Source organism: Mixophyes fleayi, chromosome 12 (genome assembly GCF_038048845.1).
Source record: "Mixophyes fleayi isolate aMixFle1 chromosome 12, aMixFle1.hap1, whole genome shotgun sequence".
In the NCBI taxonomy this organism is placed as follows: Eukaryota; Metazoa; Chordata; class Amphibia; order Anura; family Limnodynastidae; genus Mixophyes; species Mixophyes fleayi.
The window spans coordinates 62,677,984-62,698,081 of NC_134413.1; the positions used below are offsets into that span (position 1 = coordinate 62,677,984).

Here is a 20,098-nt window from a genome sequence, read left to right on the forward strand (position 1 = left end):
AACCTGTATAACAAGTTCATGTCCTAACACCATGTGGGCTGTTTTTTTCTTCATCAGTAGTGGAGCTGTCACTACTGATTTAACACATGTTGGTGCCGCCATGTATACAGGGTTTATCTGCATAGAGTAATATGCTAAGGGTCTTGCTTTCCCTCCATGTGCTTGTGTGAGCCCTCCCTGGACATGTCTCTGTGTTTCATGACAAAACAGATTAAACAACTTGTTATAATCTGACAAAGCCAGAGCGGGCGATGAGAATACATCAGCTTTCAATCGGTTAAACATTTGATCCTGCTCAGGGGAGAGTGTAAATGGCTTGTTATCATCCAGAAGTGTGAATGCAGGAGCACGGATTATAGCTCATAAAGTCTTAAAACTTTTATCTAAAACACAATGGTCATATTCAGAGGAGTCTATTTCACGTAACTTTTTGTACCATTTACTTATGTTTGTTGTGGCTGGGGACTCACACAATCCGAAACATATTGCAACCTTCTACTCATTGATAGTTGCATAAAATCAATCTGGATGACCTAAAGGGTCTCTCTCCAATTATTCAGTCCTGCCTCACATTTACATCTCCACATATGTTTTGACTTTCCAAATCCCTTAACTTCCCTGTGCCACCTCAAGCATTCTCTTGGGGTTTGGTCTCAATATCTTTTTTGTTCTTGTCACATTAACACTTGCAACACTCTTGTTCCTCCATCCACACATGTCAATTTCTTCCCTTACATCTGCCATCTCTGCACATTCATGTTCATAAATCAATTTCTCCTTGGTTTCCAGCCACGTTTCACATTTTTCTCTTAAGTTATGTTTATCAATATATCTTAACATACTCTCTATCATCTGATGCAGGGGTGTTCAACCTTTTAGCTTCCCTGGGCCACACTGGAAGACGACGAGTTGGTTTGGGCCGCACATAAGATACAATAGCGATAGCTGATCATCCAAAAAACCATAGAAAACATAGTTAACATATATATATATATATATATATATATATATATATATATGAGGAAAAAAAGTGATATATATATATATATATCACTTTTTTTTCAAATCCCCCTATACTTACCTTTCAATCGCCCTGTTCAAAAAATCCTCTCTAGTTATTATACTATAATCAATTTTTGTATTGTTTCGATGCAATATCAATAAAGTGCATTTAAGCCAGGCATTGTATATCAGGGTGCCCTGACCAGGCCTGCGGTACCTGACATATACACCACTGTGACCCCAAATTGTGACCTGTTTTGCTAATTACACCGCTGTTAGTTAAGGGATAACAACTTATAATGGGCCAAAGAGAATAATATATAATGCCCCATTAGTATTACAAGTAGAAGTATGTAGCAGGGAGATAAGGTCCATGATGCTCCAGGACCAGGTGACTTTTATTCACTTGTCAGCGTCCCTTGAAATAAAAAAAAAAAAAATCCCCTTAATTTACCTTTTAATCGGCTTGTTCTCCTGTCCTCTTCTTTTCTCCAATTCTGTGCTGCTGATTGTTCGTCTCGCGCGGGTGACTCTTCTATGCTGCGCTCCGCAATGGATGTTGGGCGTGATCACATCACGCCCGACATTCACTGCGAGCACCGCACGGAGGAGGAGACAAGGGAGGGAGCCGGAGTACCAGCTGACGTGACCGCAAGGTAAGTATTTTCTTGTTTTTTTTTGCAGGATTTTTTTTTTCCATTAACAGCGCTGCCCCCTTGTCACAACCAAAACTCCTTCTGGGCCACATTTAGAGGCGTGCTGGGCCGCATGCGTGATCTAATGTTTCATAATTGGATCAAAACTACCATCTTTGGACAAATCAAACTTCTTAAACAATTCACCCATTCCTACACAATTATCCTTGCCATGGATATATTCCATTATGTCCATAGGCATTCCTGGGACATCAGATTATGTACTATTGCTACTACCCATGGTCAAAATACCTTATGACCTAGTCAAAATACCTTATAACTTGAAACAACAATTAATACAACCTGAACCCGTAGCTGGGTCCCAAAGAATCAAATTTCTTATCAAATTGTGTACCTTATGGGTTTCAATATAGTGACATTAAACCTTGACCATTACATTTTCCAAGAACAACAAATAATATGCAAAATATACCTTCAACAAAACAAATTAAAAGTTTCCTCTGATTGGCTTATATGTTTGAGGCACAGCAAAACACAGACCAGCCAGGACTGCAGAAAGATACAGTGGCAGAGCAAAAACTACTCACAATGTGGATTTATGCATCTGTGTCCCTCTCTGATCAAGCGGTCATTCCGTGGGTCACTGGATGCTGACCATCTCGGTTTCAGGATCCTCCAAAGAAATGTCAGTTCCATTGTATGCTATCAGTGTATTAAAAACGAGCTATACATACCAAAAGGAATTCTTATTTCATGCATGCAATCAGCAATCGATTGATCGATTAGAGAACAGAGAGAACACAACACCATCTCTTGTGTGCATAGAAAATGTTCTGTTTATTACAATCAAGATTACACATTCTTATAGCCCTCAGAAACTTTTATTAGTATGCAAAAATATATAACACCTGACGTCTTATGTCTAAAATAATTGGGGCAAAAAATCTGTCATGATTTTAGCCTTGCAAAGTAAATTTCAAAACAGTAATATTTAGAATGTTATCTAACATAAATTATTTCTTACCAGTGCTTCTCTTATCTACTATTTAATATGTTCCACACATCTACTGGAACATACCCATTACTTTTCTTAAGACTTATATATTATATTTGAAGCAATCTTAAAGGCACAATACACATTATTTAAATGATTTCTACATTCTAATTTCTCATAGCTGACTATTCTCTACAGAACTGTTTTATAATAATGACAGGATTCTATTGCCTTTCTATGTCCCTGGTTCACCATGAAAGCTATTTTCTGAGCAGAGCACCGCAGCTAACCTCCTCCCTACACGCTGTCTTTTCTTAGATGGCACTTCAGAAAATCAGGAAGGACAATATAGACAAATATGGCGATCCAAAACTCGCGAGAGTTTTGTAATACCAAATTCCCGTAAATGTTGTTTTGCCACATTTTTGTGAGTCGAGTTTGATGGGTGAAACCGAACCACGACTCAGTTTCACTAGTATCCCCAATGTTGGATTTTGTCTGATTTGAACTAATCTAAATCGCTCATCTCTAATTTATAGTATAGTTCATTGTATTCCCTTATAAGTTTCTATGTGTTTCATGCCTATGTATAAGAAATGTCCTATAGGGTATATTTGATTCCCTATAGAGTGTAGCCTCCTTTGTGGTCAAACATGTTAAAAATCAGGAAATGGTCAATATAACAATACAATATATATATATATATATATATATATATATATATATATATATATATATAGTAAAAAAAAATATTCAAAAAGTCAATTGTTCACGTTTGGTAAAACAATATATATGTGCGCTAAGATTCACGATACTAAATGATAAATGTTGCGCATAATGCAAACAGGTTCATAAAATCATAAAAACTATTTATGTGCTTTGTGTATACAATTATATAGGGGAATTCTGGGCTGTGTGTACTCTAACATTAACAGTTATCATTAGGATATGGCAATTGAAAGTTTAATGTAAAAAAGTGATATAAAAACATAAAGAAATGTGGGCAAAAATCTTTAGTTTTTCATCTTCTATTTATAAAATGGGCCATAGATCAAAGACAAAATTGAGGCTCACTGGTAAAGCATGTTCAGTTCATTAATCAATGTAACCTCTAATCTAGAAATAGAGGCAGTATAGTCCCCTCCTCTCCAAAATAAAAATGTAGTTTATTATTATTATTATCATCATTTATTTGTATAGCACCACAAAATGAATAGCAAAAAAACCTGTTTACTAACATACTCCGTTCTGCTTATGGGATCTGTTGCCTTCAACAAGATGGATTGTTATAGATTTATCTAATTATTTATAAGTATGTCAGACAATTAATATGACACAGTTGTGATTAATTGGAGATCTCCAAAACATCTGACCTACTTCCAGTATTGCTTTTATCATTCATTCATGCATTTGACTATTTGTTCAGCACTTGCTTGTTTAGATCATCAAATGAGGTAAAATATATATTGTATCTAATGTGAAGCTAGACATATCTGTAATGAATTTTAGAAAAAACTACATTTTAAGATATTTCTAGTGGAATTTCTGAAACATATGTATAAAATACTCAAATCTAATAACAAAGTTCTGTTAATCATTCATTCATGTTTTCATTAATTTCCTCAGATTCATAAGACTTTGAAGTATGTTCATTTCCTAAACAATGCCGGAAATGAGGTTTATTTTGATGAAAAAGGAGACATGAATTCAACGTTTGATATTTTAAACTGGATTGTATATCCTAACATGAGATTAGATGGTGTGAAAGTTGGAAGATTTGAACAGAAACATGCAACACCTAATCTAGTAATTGATGAAAACCTTATAAGATGGAACATTGCTTTCAACAAGGTGGGATTTCAGATACTAAATGAAAAGCAAACGTTGTGAATGTTTTGCTTTCCCTTATTCATGTATTCATGAACCCACTGTCATTTATGCCATCAGCCTCCATTTCCAAAATGGTTGCCAAGTGACATCTGTAGCAATCATTAAAAGAAAAGCCTAACATGTCACGCTGCCATACATGTAATGCTCCATGGGGCTTTAAGGAAACAAATTGCATCATGTACATTTCTCAAACTGTCATGTCTCAATTACCTTGAGAATACAATTGATTGACCTGTCCCCCTTAAAATTCATAACCAGCACAAAATCTTTACAGCCTGGATGGGCTTCTACTAAATAGGAAGTGTGGGACCACTTGCAATTGGCAGACTGTTGAGCTTGTTCATAGTCACAATTATTGAATGCTGGCTGCTCTTAGTGAGCAAGTTGCTTTGTATTGTTTTTTTATTTTATTCACAAATTATTACAAATATCCCATTGTACTTCAGAAGATAGGAGAAAGACATTTTTCTAAAAAAGTGATTAATGAGGGCATTTCAGAGAGTCTTTTATGTCAATACATTTGCTGGAATCCCTTCAAATTACATATCTTGGATTCACAGGTACAGACAGAACAAGTAACATCTACACAGGAGAAATTCAGGGAATCTTCAGTTATACCATCAAACACTGGATGAATCTGTGCACACTCTGTTTGCACTTCTTGACGTCAAATATACTTAATTATCTCTTTATTAGCATATAAGTACTTTGTATTCTTTTCTAGAAAAGCAAATTGGTTATATATTCAGTGATAATTTCACCTATTTGGATCTTGAATTGTCTATCATTTAAAGTTATCCCTAACACTCTCTTGGTTTTATTAGAACTTCTAGGTCCTGGAATGTTGAGACACAGTCTCCTGATGTAAACTGAATAAGAAGAATTTAAATTTTTTGTCACGCGCCGGACACTCCAACTAACTTACCGGGGTCCAGTGCACAGACCTGACCACTTCGGTTGGGGCTTTCTACTGTAGCTCCAATACTCTGCCTTCCTATGCCATCATCTTGGATATCGGGTCTGCTCAGACCCACTCTTCATTACTTTGCCAGTCATTGGCAGAGTACTAGCACCCACCCTCATTTTCCAGACTATTTAATGTATTGGTTCTAGCAATATGGTGCCAGATTTTTATGTCATGTAGTCTGCTAACATGCTGGATTATTTGGCTCCTCTGTATCCCTGCTATCCTGTATCCATGCCTATACCTCAGGTCCAGCTATCCAGCACCATTAGCTTCTCAGCTAATCCTGGTATCCTGGTGTTTTGTATCCATGCCTGTTCCTCAGGACCTAGTGTCCAGTGCCATATGCTTCTCAGCTAATCCAGGTAGCTGAGATATCCTCTCCCAATCTCCACCTCCCTTCTTTCACTTTCTTTGAAGTCCTTATTATACATCTATTGTCTCCACTCCACCTTCGTGTTACTCTTATTTATCACCCCAGATGTCCATTTTCCCAATTCCTTAACTATGCTGCCTAGCTCACTTTTTTCCTATGCTTTAACCTTGTTCTCCCACTACTGTTCCATCTGTAGTTTCTTTATTTTGCCCATCCTGCCCTTCAAACAGCTAGCTTTCTTTCAGCCCGACCTTACATTATGGTCCCCACTGCACCCAAATACATGTGTACAATATATATATATATATATATATATATATATATATATATATATATATATATATATTGTGGCAATGGGAGTGGTTTGCCACAGGCCTCTCAGAGTGGAATTAGCTATGGAGCTAACAGTCTGCAGGTAAAAGGCTGTAAATCAAGTTGTATATAGGTGTAGCATTGTGGTTATGTTAAGATATGTACAGGTCAGAGACATGTGATAAAGTAGATGTAAAATATGTGATTTGCTTACATGCTTTAATGTGTTTGTGTCCACAGCTAGCAGCAGAGCTGATGGGGTGGCTGTACTGAACAGGCGTTACAGAACACCTGAGGAGCCTCCTTTAAAGACAAGGTGGTAGTGTCGCCTGTTAGTCATCCAAGCCTGTGGGAGGAGACCTGTGTATTTAAACTGGAGTTGTGCTCTTGTCAGAGGTGACTGATGCTGAGCTAGTTGGCCAGTCAGTAGTGAGCTGGTCGATGTCTAGTTAGCTGTAGGGTCACCAGGAGGTGCAGGCAAAAGGTAGTTGCTTGCTGGTGTCATCCTGACAGAAGAAGTGTTATTTATTGTGATGCGAACAATAAATATATTTGATTTTAAACAAGAAGTTTTCGTGTTGCTGATATCTGCTGGGTGTTCTTGCAACAGAAGGTGACAAAAGTGCCATGAGAAGGGTGCATTTTTGTTACTATATATATATATATATATATATATATATATATATATATATTACATGCACACACACATATACAGTGGGTGAAATGAGTATTGAACACATCAACATTTTTCTCAGTAAATGTATATTTATTGTGGCAATTATAATTAAATCTACACCCAATGTCAGCAACAGCCCTTATAATACAGACATGCAAAGAAATCAAACCATAGATGTCCATAATTTAAGTTTTGTGTAATAATGTGAAATGACACAAGGAAAATATATTGAACACATGAAGAAAGGGAGGCGCAAAAAAGGCATGGAAAGCCAAGACACCAGCTGAAATCTATCACAAATCTATCATATCTACCACAACTGATGGCGTATAAAAACGTGTCTCATTACGAATGTCAGGCCGTGCCTCTTGAGGATAACGAGAGCAGGACATTAACCGGTATTGGCGCTACTGAACTAACAGGTGCGGAGTCTAACGTACCCCTGGTATTCGCCAGGGACCCCCGCAAGGAGGTTTGGACTTCGCTGCACAGGGTAAGCAGGTCGCAGTCCTGCTAGCCAGTTACCGGTGTAGTGTAGAAGGGTCAGACGGTCCGGGTCAAGCCAAATCGAGAATGCAAGGAACCAGGAAAAATCCAGAGAATGGTCAACAAGCCGAGGTCGCGGAGCAGAATGGGTCACACAGAACGAGGGATGGTCTAACAAGACGGGTCACAACAAGGAGGCTGGAATACTAGGCACACTTCAGGAGACAGGAGTATGGAAACCAGGAACACCAGGAAGGGACCTGTTACTCTGGCACCCTAATGGCGCCAGAGTCAGGTTTAAATAGCCAGGAGCAGCAGCTGATAGGACAGCTTCCAGAGAGCGGCGGCCGAGGAGTAAAAGCGTCCTGTTGCCTAGCAACGGGACGGGGGCAGGGCGCATGCGCCCGGCGGCCGTAAACAGGAAGCCGCAGCGGGTCTGTTGCTAAGCAACAGACCGTTCGGCGGAAGTCAGGCGTTCATCCCCGGCTGTCAGCGATCAGCGGGGATGGCGCCTGACAACAAAGCTGTCACACAAGAAACATCTCATGATGGGTAAAAGCAAAGCGCTCTCAAGACCTTTGCTACCTTATTTTTGCAAAACATAGTGATAGCATTAGTCACAGAAGGATCTCTAAACTGCAGAATATTCCAGTGAGCACTTTTGGGATCATAATCCTTAAGTGGAAAGCACATCATTTCACCATAAACCAGCCACGACCAGGTGCACCTCGCAAGATTTCTGACAGAGGAGTGAAAAAAATATCAGCAGAGTTGTACAAGAACCAAGGACCACTTATGGAGAGCTTCAGAAAGATCTGGAATTAGCAGGTACAATTGTTTAAAGGAAAACAATAAGTAATGCACTGAACCGCCATGGCCTGTATGCACGCTCACCACGAAAGACTCCTTGTTGGAGAACAAACATGTTGAAGCTTGTTTAAAGTTTGTTGCACAACATTTGGACAAGCCTGTGAAATATTGGGAGAATATAGTGTGGTCAGATCAGAGCAAAATTTAACTCTTTGGATGCCATAATACACACCATGTTTGGAGGAGAATTGGCACTGAACATCACCCCAAATACATCATACCAACAGTGAAGTTTGAAGCTGGAAACATCATGTTATGGGGCTGTTTTTCTGCACATGCTACTGACATACTGCATATATTTGAAGGAAGGATGAATGGAAAAATGTAACGAGACATTCTTGATAAAAAAAATGGTGCCATCTACCAGGATGCTGAAGATGAAACGAGGGTGGACATTTCAGCAAGAATATGATCCCAAACACACAGCCAAGGACACACTCAATTGGTGTCAGAGAAAGAAACTAAAGTTGCGCGAATGGCCCAGCCACTCACCTGACTTGAATCCAATTGAAAATTTAAGGAAAGAACTAAAGATCACAGTTCATAGTAGAAGCCCACTGAACCTTCAAGATTTGAAGACTATTTGCATTTTAGAATGGGGAAAAATCACACCTGAGCAATGCATGCAACAAGTATCTACATACAGGAAATGCCTTGAAGCTGTTATTACCAACAAATTCATTTGTACAAAATACAAAGACATAAAATTCAGGAAGCGTGTTTATTACTTTTTCCCTGTGCCATTTCACATTACTACACAAAACTTAAATTATGTACATCTATAGTTTGATTTATTTGCATGTGTGGATTGCAAGGGTTGTTGCTGACATTGGGTATAAATTTAATTACAATAGCCACATTAAATAAATATTTACTGAGAAAAATGTTGATGTGCTCAATACTTATTTCATGAATATATCATCATCACCACCATTTATTTATATAGCGCCACTGATTCAGCAGCGCTATACTGAGAACTCATTCACATCAGTCCCTGCCCCATTGGAGCTTACAGTCTAAATTCCCTAACAAACACACACAGACAGGCAGAAAGAGAGACTAGTGTCAATGTTTTGATAGCAGCCAATTAACCTACTAGTATGTTTTTGGAGTGTGGGAGGAAACCGGAGCACCCGGAGGAAACCCACACAAACACGGGGACAACATACAAACTCCAGATAAGGCCATGGTCGGGAATTGAACTCATGAGCCCAGCGCTGTGAGGCATAAGTGCTAACTACTGAGCCACCGTGGTGCCCATATATATATATATATATATATATATATATATATATATATATATAAACAGAACAACAAAAAATGGCTATGTTGGAGGATAGAAGTATGGTTGGAGGAGTAAGGAATGAAGGGGTTAATGATAGGGTGGAGAAGGGCAAAAAAAAACAAGCTAAAACATTTCATACACCATGATGAGGGCACAAAATCTGCCACGATGCACCCAAATTTGTGGAGATCACCAAACTGATGTAATGTAATCATACTAAAGTGAAAAACGGAAGGTTCCCCATCATATACTTTTCTGGACCATGTATTCTGGGTTTAGATTTGTGCCTGAGGATTTCTTAGCCTGTATTCAATAAGTAGGGTCAGTTTTGAGACTCCCTATGGTCTCCAGAATTTCTGGGTATGGTGGAGGAGTATCAAGAATGAGACTCTCTTGGTGAATTGTGAGGCTCCAGCCATTACCAAACAAAGCAATATCAGAATGACTATCTTAGTATGTAATGAACCCTTGTTACTAGAAGATCTATCCTTCTGGATAAAAAGGTATGTGGAAATGTCATATCTTTTCGTTAAGGTTCAGGATTTGCAGCGGCAGGTCTTGTTTAGGGTCTGGATGGCTGTTATTAGCCTAAGGCAACTAAATTCTGTACCAGTACACCTTCTATCTTCATCCTATATAGGCAGGGACAGAATCCAATGCTTCTATCCAGACCAGCCACGAACATGTTGCTGAGGTTCTTTTTGCCATTTCAGCAAGAATTTTGATTTTGTCAGGTGCACACGCTGGCAAGAACTTGAACATATGGCAAAATGTTGTAAGGTGATTACACATTAACCTGTGTGGTGATGTGGGACATTCTTTTGCCAACTGTCCCCATGTGCACCACGCTCAAGAATCCTATGCTGAGATGGCAGAAATTGCAGAGGCGGTAGAGATAGAACAGAGGAGACCTCCTAAGGCAAAACCAAGGAAACGTGAGTTGTTTCAATATAAGCCTCAGTCAATTCCTTGGTCTGGGGTTTCTCCTCGGCTATGTAATGAGAAACAGCCAAGCTCGACGGTGAGTTTGGCCCAACCTAGCACTATTAGGGAAGGATGGGAGGAGAATATGGAAGAAGGTGTAAGTTGAAAGCGGAAAGGGGTAGGGCAGGTCTGAGTTTCCCCTGAACCAGTTGTTCTGGCCAATAAATTCAATACCTCGTCAAGTGATGAAGAGTATGGGGATATTGTGAGTAATGCTTGCGAGGCGAGATTGTCCTAAGTCTCCACACAGAATATTAGGGCAAAGATTAGGTTAAAGCAGGCTGATCCCTTTTCACAAAGGTGGTGAGTGATGAGTAAGGAGCAGGTGGTGTAGGAAGGGGCGGTGTAGAGGGGGTATCATCATTGTGGGTGTAAAAGATTCTCATAAAGTCTTTAATTCAAGTTAGTGGGAAATCCCTTAAGGTTACATAGGTTACTGATTAACAATTACTGAGTTGGTTAATAGTTCAGGTGGAGAGAATCAGGGGGCTAGGAAGGAGGAGGATAGGAGGGATATAATATTTAATGATGGCTCCACAACACATACGGTTTGCCACCATTAATGTGACATCTGTGCTTTCCAATAGAGCTCAATATTTGGTCTTTGATTTTTTTTAACACACTTGAGGTGGATTTTATTGTATATCCAAGAGAGTAAGTTTGGGCACCTTGTGGACCCCCATGAGTGTAAATGTAGGTGGAGGTCCCTCCTATTTGCCTCTTTCAGCTGAGCCGTACCGTGGAGTGGCAGTCCTTTTTAATGATATGGTAACCATTCAACAAAGTATACAAATAAGCATGGGCAGATGTATATTTATGGATGTTTTTCTAAGAAGCGGGTACTGAGGTTGACAAATATCTATGGTCCACACATAAGTTAGGGCAGGAATTCCATTTTGGAGAAATTAAACCCTACTGTCACGGTCGTCTGAATTTCTTGATCCGATTCGGGACCCTTGGGACTAGCTGGAGCAGGAGTGAAACAGAACTTAGCAGCCTGGATGAACTTCTTGCTCATGTTCGTGCTGATTGTAGAATATAGCAGGGGAATTAGCAGTCTGGAAATGTAGACAGGAACACTGCACTTGTAATGCAGTCAGGAACACTGCACTTGTAATGCAGTCAGGAACACTGCACTTAGGAGTGCAGACAGGATTACTGCTCTTGTAATGCAGTCAGGAACACTGCACTTGTAATGCAGTCAGGAACACTGCACTTGGAGTGCAGACAGGATTACTGCACTTGTAATGCAGTCAGGAACTTTGGAGCCAAGAACTATCCTCTGGAGAGAAGTGTGTTGTTCTGGCAATGAACAGATCACAGCAGCAGGTTTAAATAGGATGTCCCAAACAACTATTGGCTGATCAGTTCATGTGATCACAGCTTCTGAATCTGGTTGGTTTGGAATGATCACCTGACTGCATCCAAGATGGCCGCGCCCATGCAGCAGGACAGACAGTATGTGTTTGTTTACAAATGAAGGTGTGGAGAACGGGAATGCTGCAGATGACCAGAAGGGACCCAGGTAGCCGTGATATGACAGCGGCGGATGACGTAAGTGCGGCTAAGATCCCGATTTGTGACAGTACCCCCTCCCTTACGAGTGGCCACTGGACACTTAGATTGGGGCTTAGTTGGAAACTTGCGGTGAAATTTTTTGATGAGAGATGGAGCATGAACATCAGAAGCTTTGATCCAGGCCCTCTCTTCTGGACCATAGCCTTTCCAGTCGACTAGATATTGTAAGGTTTTATGTCGAAACCGAGAGTCCAAGATCTCTTTAATTTCATATTCGTCACCATGTTCAGTCTGCACTTCAGGAGAAACCAGTTTGGGTGTATAAAACCGATTTAGCACCAGTGGTTTCAAGAGAGAGATATGGAAGGTGTTGGGTACCCTGAGGTAAGATGGTAGATGTAATTTGTAGGACACTGGATTGATGACTCGGGAGATGTTAAACGGTCCAATAAAGCGAGGAGCGAATTTCATAGATGGAACTCTGAGGCGTAGATTGCGAGTAGACAGCCAGACTCTGTCTCCGGGTTTCAAGCTTGGAATGGCTCGTCGCTTTTTGTCGGCCTGAATTTTGTAGCGTTGGGACGCTTTAAGTAGAGATTCCCGTACCTGGCGCCAGTGGCCTGAAAAATTCTTTAGGAAAACTTCAGAGGCAGGTACTGAGGCTGTAGGAAGTGGAGTAAACAAGGGTACCCTGGGGTGTAGGCCATAGACCGTATGAAATGGAGTGGAAGCAGAGGATTCGTGATAATGATTATTATGAGCAAATTCTGCCCAAGGAAGCAGATCTACCCAGTCGTCTTGAGAAGAGGATATGTACAAACGGAGAAATGTTTCTAGGTCTTGATTAACTCTTTCCGTTTGCCCGTTGGATTGGGGATGATAGGCCGAAGAGAAGTTTAGTTTGATCTGTAGTGCTTGGCACAAGGATCTCCAGAATTTCTCCACAAACTGAACTCCTCTATCTGAGACGATTTCTTCAGGACACCCATGCAAACGGAAGATCTCCTTTATAAATTGCTGAGCCAGGATAGGTGCTGATGGGAGTCCACGGAGAGGAACAAAATGCGCCATTTTAGAGAATCGGTCAACGATGACCCAGATGGTATTGAAATTATTAGAATTGGGCAAATCGGAAACAAAGTCCATAGAAATATGGGTCCAGGGTTTGGTGGGAATAGGCAGAGGCAAAAGTTGACCAGCTGAAGATTGTCTTGAACTTTTATGTTGGGCACAGCTGCCACATGCGGAAACAAATTGCTGAACATCCTGATGAAGCGTAGGCCACCAGTAGCTTCTCAATATGAAAGATTGAGTTTTGCGGATGCCAGCATGACCGGCAAATCTGGAACAATGTGCCCATTGGAGCAATTTTTTACGCAGATTCTCAGGAACAAAAGTTTTCCCCTGGGGAGGTGTATTGTCGGGTCTACTGACTGCGATGCTGAGTGGGCTGATAATAGGCCGTGGATCCACAATGATGGAATCTTCTTCTTTTACCATAGAACGTGACAAAGCATCGGCCTTGCAATTTTTGGAACCGGGACGGAAGGTGACATGGATATCAAATCGAGAAAAGAATAGTGCCCATCGGGCCTGACGTGGATTCATGCACTGTGCAGTTTTAAGGTAGAGCAGATTCTTGTGATCCGTGTATATTGTGACAGGATAACGAGCTCCTTCAAGTAAATGTCTCCACTCTTCAAGCGCCAATTTGATGGCAAGCAGCTCTTTGTCCCCTATGGCATAATTTCGTTCAGCTGGTAAAAATTTTCGGGAGAAGAACCCGCAGGGATGCCATTGCTCATCAGCTGGTTTTTGGGAGAGAACTGCCCCTACTCCGACAGATGAGGCATCAACTTTCAAGTAGAATGGACAGGTTAAATCTGGTTGCCTCAGTATGGGAGCAGAAATAAATGCTTGTTTCAGAAGTTGAAAAGCAGATTGGGCTTCTTCAGACCACTTGGCAGGATTAGCTCCTTTTTTGGTGAGGGCGGTGAGTGGTGCTACTACAGTAGAGTAGCCACGAATAAATTTTCGATAGTAGTTAGCAAATCCCAGAAATCGCTGTACTGCCTTTAGTGTAGATGGTTGAGGCCAGTTAAGAATAGCTTGCACCTTCTCTGGGTCCATACGGAGACCGGTGCCCGAGATGATATACCCCAAGAATGGAATGGATTCAACTTCGAAGGTGCATTTTTCAAGCTTGCAATACAGTTTATTCCTTCTGAGATGGCTGAGGACCTCTTTAACATGTCTGCGATGGGACTGGATATCAGAGGAGAAAACGAGGATATCGTCCAAATATACCACAATAGTATGGTACAGTAAGTCCCGAAAGATTTTGTTTATGAAATTCTGAAAAAACCGCTGGGGCATTGCTCAAACCGAATGGCATGACAAGATATTCGTAGTGCCCATCCCTGGTGTTAAAGGCGGTTTTCCATTCATCGCCACGCCTGATACGGATCAAATTGTAGGCCCCTCGGAGATCCAACTTCGTAAATATTTGCGCACCTTTGACTCTGTCAAATAACTCTGTGATGAGGGGCAGAGGATACCGGTTCTTGATGGTAATGTCGTTGAGACCTCGGTAATCGATGCAGGGACGTAATCCACCATCTTTTTTTTTTACAAAAAAGAACCCGGCTCCTGCCGGTGAAGAGGATGGGCGAATAAAGCCCCTTTCCAAGTTCTCTTTTACATATTCAGACATAGATTTTGTCTCAGGGATAGAAAGAGGGTAGACTCTGCCACGCGGTGGGGTTTTACCTGGAACAAGATCAATGGGACAGTCCCAATCCCGATGAGGTGGTAGAGTTTCAGCGGCCTGCTTACTGAAAACGTCTGTGAACTCTTGGTAGGCAGAAGGAACTGGCAAAACTTCCTTATCAGAGGTGGAGCAATGTGGAAGAACACGTTGTAAACAGGACCCGAAACAAGTTGGAGCCCACGCCAGGATTTGTGGAGTCGACCAGTCAATATGGGGGTTATGCGTTTGAAGCCATGGAAACCCGAGAACCACAGGGCTAGTGGCTTCTGGGATGACCAAAAAGGTAAGAGACTCGGAATGCAGAACTCCTATTTGGAGCGTCACTGGAGAAGTCTGATGCGTAATGGTACCCCCTGGAATACGGCTACCGTCAACCGCAGAGAGAAAGATGGTCACTGGAATTTTCTCTAGTGGAATGGCTAGTTCAGCAGCTAATCTGGCAGACATGAAATTCCCAGCTGCTCCAGAATCCAGCAGGGCTGAAATGTATTGGGAGCCTTGAGCGTGTTTCAGAGTGACTGGGATAATACAGTCCTTGCCTTGTGGGGAGCGAAGAGCCACTCCTAGGCTCACTTCCTCATCGTCAGCTAGGAGGTTGTGTTTACCCGGCTTACGAGGACAATGATGTAACAGATGTCCGGAACTGGCACAGTATAAGCAAAGTTTCTCTCTAACTCGCCGTTCTCGCTCGGTGGGTAAAAGACGTGCTTTGCCTAATTGCATGGGTCCTTCAGGGAAAGGAGACGGTACACGGACCCGTTGAATAGGGTGGAACTTGGGGTGTTTCAGCTTCCTCTTTTCTAGAGCTCTTTCTCTGAACCGAAGATCAACCCGATTGCAGGTGGTAATCAATTGGTCTAGCGTTGTAGGTAAGTCCCGAGACGCTAATACATCCTTAATGTGGTCAGACAGGCCCTGCCAGAAAACCGCAACAAGAGCATCGTTATTCCAAGATAGTTCAGAGGAAAGTGTTTGAAATTGAACGGCATATTGGCCCACAGACTGCTGCCCTTGCCGAAGGCGCAGAATATCTAAAGCGGCTGACGTTGTTCTTCCAGGCTCGTCGAATATTCTGCAGAAGGTAGACAGGAAGCTATCAATGTCAAATAAAATTGGGTCAGATTTTTCCCAGAGCGGTGATGCCCATGCCAGAGCTTGCCCTGATAGTAGCGAAACAATATAAGCAGTTTTGGTACGTGCAGTGGGGAAATTTCCGGGTTGTAATTCAAAGTGTATACTACACTGGTTGAGAAACCCGCGGCAATTCTTCGGATCGCCATTGTATTTAGCTGGCGTGGGAAGATGGAGTCTGGATGAAGTAAGTAGTGAAGCAGGTATTACTGGCTCAGGCGGAGTATGGGATGGTTGACTGCGGAATAACTGCAAGGTATCCATACGTGTAGAAACATCCTGCAGCAATCTCAAAATTTGCCCCTGGTTAGTTTCTTGTCTCACAATGCGTTCAGCTAATATTTGGACATAGTCCTCCCTCGGGGTATGTTCCCCTAGCGGATCCATTAGGCCAGAACAAACTGTCACGGTCGTCTGAATTTCTTGATCTGATTCGGGACCCTTGGGACTAGCTGGAGCAGGAGTGAAACAGAACTTAGCAGCTTGGATGAACTTCTTGCTCATGTTCGTGCTGATTGTAGAATATAGCAGGGGAATTAGCAGTCTGGAAATGTAGACAGGAACACTGCACTTGTAATGCAGTCAGGAACACTGCACTTGTAATGCAGTCAGGAACACTGCACTTAGGAGTGCAGACAGGATTACTGCACTTGTAACGCAGTCAGGAACACTGCACTTGGAGTGCAGACAGGATTACTGCACTTGTAATGCAGTCAGGAACACTGGAGCCAAGAACTATCCTCTGGAGAGAAGTGTGTTGTTCTGGCAATGAACAGATCACAGCAGCAGGTTTAAATAGGATGTCCCAAACAACTATTGGCTGATCAGTTCATGTGATCACAGCTTCTGAATCTGGTTGGTTTGGACTGATCACCTGACTGCATCCAAGATGGCCGCGCCCATGCAGCAGGACAGACAGTATGTGTTTGTTTACAAATGAAGGTGTGGAGAACGGGAATGCTGCAGATGACCAGAAGGGACCCAGGTAGCCGTGATATGACAGCGGCGGATGACGTAAGTGCGGCTAAGATCCCGATTTGTGACACCTACCTTTTATGGGTCAGCAGATTGTATTCGGGGGTGAATTTAACACCACTATTAGGTTGCAGGATAAGCAAAGGCTAATAAACATCGCTGGCCTCTGATGCTGTTTTTTTTTAGTATGATAAATCAGGCTCTGCTGGTAGATGTGCATATTTGTCACCCTCCAACCTTCACAGGGTTCACCTTTTTAGCGGTAGAAGTAGGCCAAGAATAGATTGTTTTTTTCGTTAAAGGGAGCTCGGTCACATTAACTCCAAAATTGGAAGTGGTAGATGTCTCGCATCACGTTTGCTTTTGCACATCTTTAAATGCTTTAGACACCTTCAGAACGGCAGGGTCATGTGGCATCTGAAAACCATCCTCCTGTTGGAGGAGTAGGTTAAACAGTGGCATTGAAACTGTGATCTGTGAAAATTTTGTGGCTTCTGGCTCAGAAATAAATAAGGAACAGAGTGAAGTTCTCTGGTTTGGAGGAAGGGAGGCAGGTTGCTCTTCCAGATGCACTCCCTGAGGCCAGTCAAGAGATTAAAATCTTAGACATTTGATTTGGTTCATGTGATTATGCCCAGAGAAATTGGGAACTGAAACTGACAGATGTCACCTCTGAGGAGGAGAATTGAAAGAAATGAAAGCTGTCCTGATTTTATCAGGACTAACTTGATCCCAGTTGTTTTGTACGTCAGTAACATATGTCTGTTCCTAGAATCATTAAGGGTTAAGGTCAGTTTCTTGTTCTTTCAATTGTTATGGGGGAACAAGTTGAATGCACGGTGGCTTAGCGGTTAGCACTTCTGCCTGTGCGTATGTTGTTCCTATGTTTGCATGAGTTTCCTCCAGGGTGCTTCAGTTTCCTCCCACACTCAAAAAAAGACACTAGTAGCTTAATTGGCTGCTATTAAATTGACCTTAGTCTTTCTTGGTGTGGGTGTATGTTAGAGAATTTAGACTAAGCTACAATGGGGTAGGGAGTGATGTGAGTGAATTCTCTGTACAGCACTGTGTAATTAGTGGCTCTAAATAAATAGCTATTGATTATGATGATGGTGAATGTAATTAAGGAGAGTGTTACATGTAAACCGAAGGATTAAGGTGGCCTGGGAATGGTAAACCTAGTGCTGTTTTTTTGTACTGCCTTCTTTAGGCTTTATTTTAGGAGTCACTTTATGGAGTCTCCCCCTCGGTGGGTAGATTGGCTTTCTCAACGCATGGTTGGATGGAGGTCTTGTAAAAAGTTGTTGAGTTAAGCATGAATTTCTGGCAGCATTTGTGATTCAGGGTTTGAAGGAGACGAGGGGGTAAATGTATGAAACTTCCCTTTACAATGCAGCGCCGCTTGAAATTTAATCGCCGAAAACGCTGAACACGCGGTTGTTGAAGAACCTGCACGTTCATACATTTACCCCAAGGAAACGGCAGTTCAAATTGGGTGAGGCAGAAAACTTTTGGAGAAGAAAATTTTGCGTACTCGCTATGAAGTGCCCCTGTTATTAAAGGATTGCCTAGAAAATATGTGCTTGAAGCGTCTTTCTTTTGTGAATTCCTAGCGGCTTGCTCCAAAATTTTTAGAGATCTCACTTGACTTGTGTTTTATGGCCGGCTCTATGTTAAGGGGAACCTGAAACATAGGGATGTCGATAATAGTGGTTGTCCTTGGAAGGAATGTCATGGGGAGATGGAGACCATTCTTGCTTTGGTGTATTTTTATGTTTACAAAGGAGTGTTTCACACCTAAGGCCTTCTGTGCCTTTTGGGGTTTATTTACACTAATTGGGTGTATGGAGAACTCAAAAGTTGTAGGGATTTTCATTTAAGCACCTGTTTTTAGTACAGTTGTTAGGCTTTACATGTGGAATGTACTGTGTATAGTGTCCATTAGGGAAATAATCCTTGTCTGCAGTGACGTGGTGGAAAGTATTCTAAACAAGGTTTGAAACAATATGGAAATAGAGGTGCCGGATGGAAGCTGTGAGCTGCAGTATTTTGTAGTGAGCTAGAGTATTTTCTGGCGAGGGTAAAACCTCGCTAGACGGCAGCTAAAATCTGGCTGTATATATAATCCATACTGTTCTTTCACTATTAGATTTTGTGAAAACCCTAGATTTTGTGTAATGTTTGTATACAGAAAGTGAAAGAAAAGCTGTTGAGCATGGGGTGACATGTGATCAATTAGTTGATGTGCAGGGCAGATGTAAGTTATGTGGGTAGTGGGTTGCATGTGTGAGAAAAGTTGGTGGGTATGGGGTTGCATATGACAAAAGCTGGTGGGTAGCTGATGGCATACGAAGAAGAAGCTGGTCAGCATGGGGCATATGTAAGAAAAGCTGATGGGTAGAGGGTGGCGTGTGTTAGCAGCTGGTGGCAGGGAGTATGATGTGTTTAAAACTGATAGTCAATGGGTTTTATATAAAAGAACTCATGGGCAGTGGGAGGAGCTTGTAACAAGTGTCATAAGATCATCTCCTGGGTTTAGACTGCTGAACTTCACTCACTTCATCCAGATAAATCATACCAGTCCAGTGCATTGGTTTAAATAGCCTCCGCTAGTTTTATTCTCTAGCATGAAAATAAAATATAAAGAAAGTCCATGCCGTCTGGCTTCTACCTAATACACAGGCAGACCTAGTATCCCATACATATACAATACAACACAACAGAACTTACTAATCACAATTTGCAATATGTCTCAGGAGCCTTCTGAACTCCTTCAAAGGCCTTTTAACAGCTCCTCATCAGGTGCAACTCCTGATTACTAGCAACTTGCTAGGTTGCTGGAAAACCCGAAATGGGCCTTATGAATGAAACTCGCCCTTCTCTCTCCATTCATACCCCAGTGACCCTTATACCAGCTATTCCTGCAGCTGAGCATACACTTTTGGGAAGCATTTTCCTACACACAATCTCCACAAACAACAGAAATTCATGATTTATATACCTGGCATTTACTACATTCCCACTGCTTCTGTCACACAAGCCTTTGTGTAGGGTACGTGAGAGAGGCATGTGGGCACTGGGTGTCTAGTGAGAGAAATGTTGGTGGACAGGTGGTGGCATGTGACGGAAAGCTGATGGATAGCTTGGTGATTGTAAAATTCTATGTTTCTAAATTTTAAAATATAAATAGTTTCACTTTAAAAAAAAAC

The 20,098-nt window shown here is 41.6% G+C and overlaps 1 protein-coding gene across 1 annotated transcript in view; it reads left to right on the forward strand.

The window, feature by feature from the left end:
- The window catches only part of LOC142108296 (vomeronasal type-2 receptor 26-like), a 117,281-nt gene that overhangs the window by 22,556 nt on the left and 74,627 nt on the right, over positions 1–20,098 (forward strand). Inside the window, exon 2 of the mRNA XM_075191933.1 lies at positions 4,279–4,503. Within this exon, the coding sequence (XP_075048034.1) occupies positions 4,279–4,503 (225 nt within the window). The remainder of the gene's footprint in view (positions 1–4,278; positions 4,504–20,098) is intronic.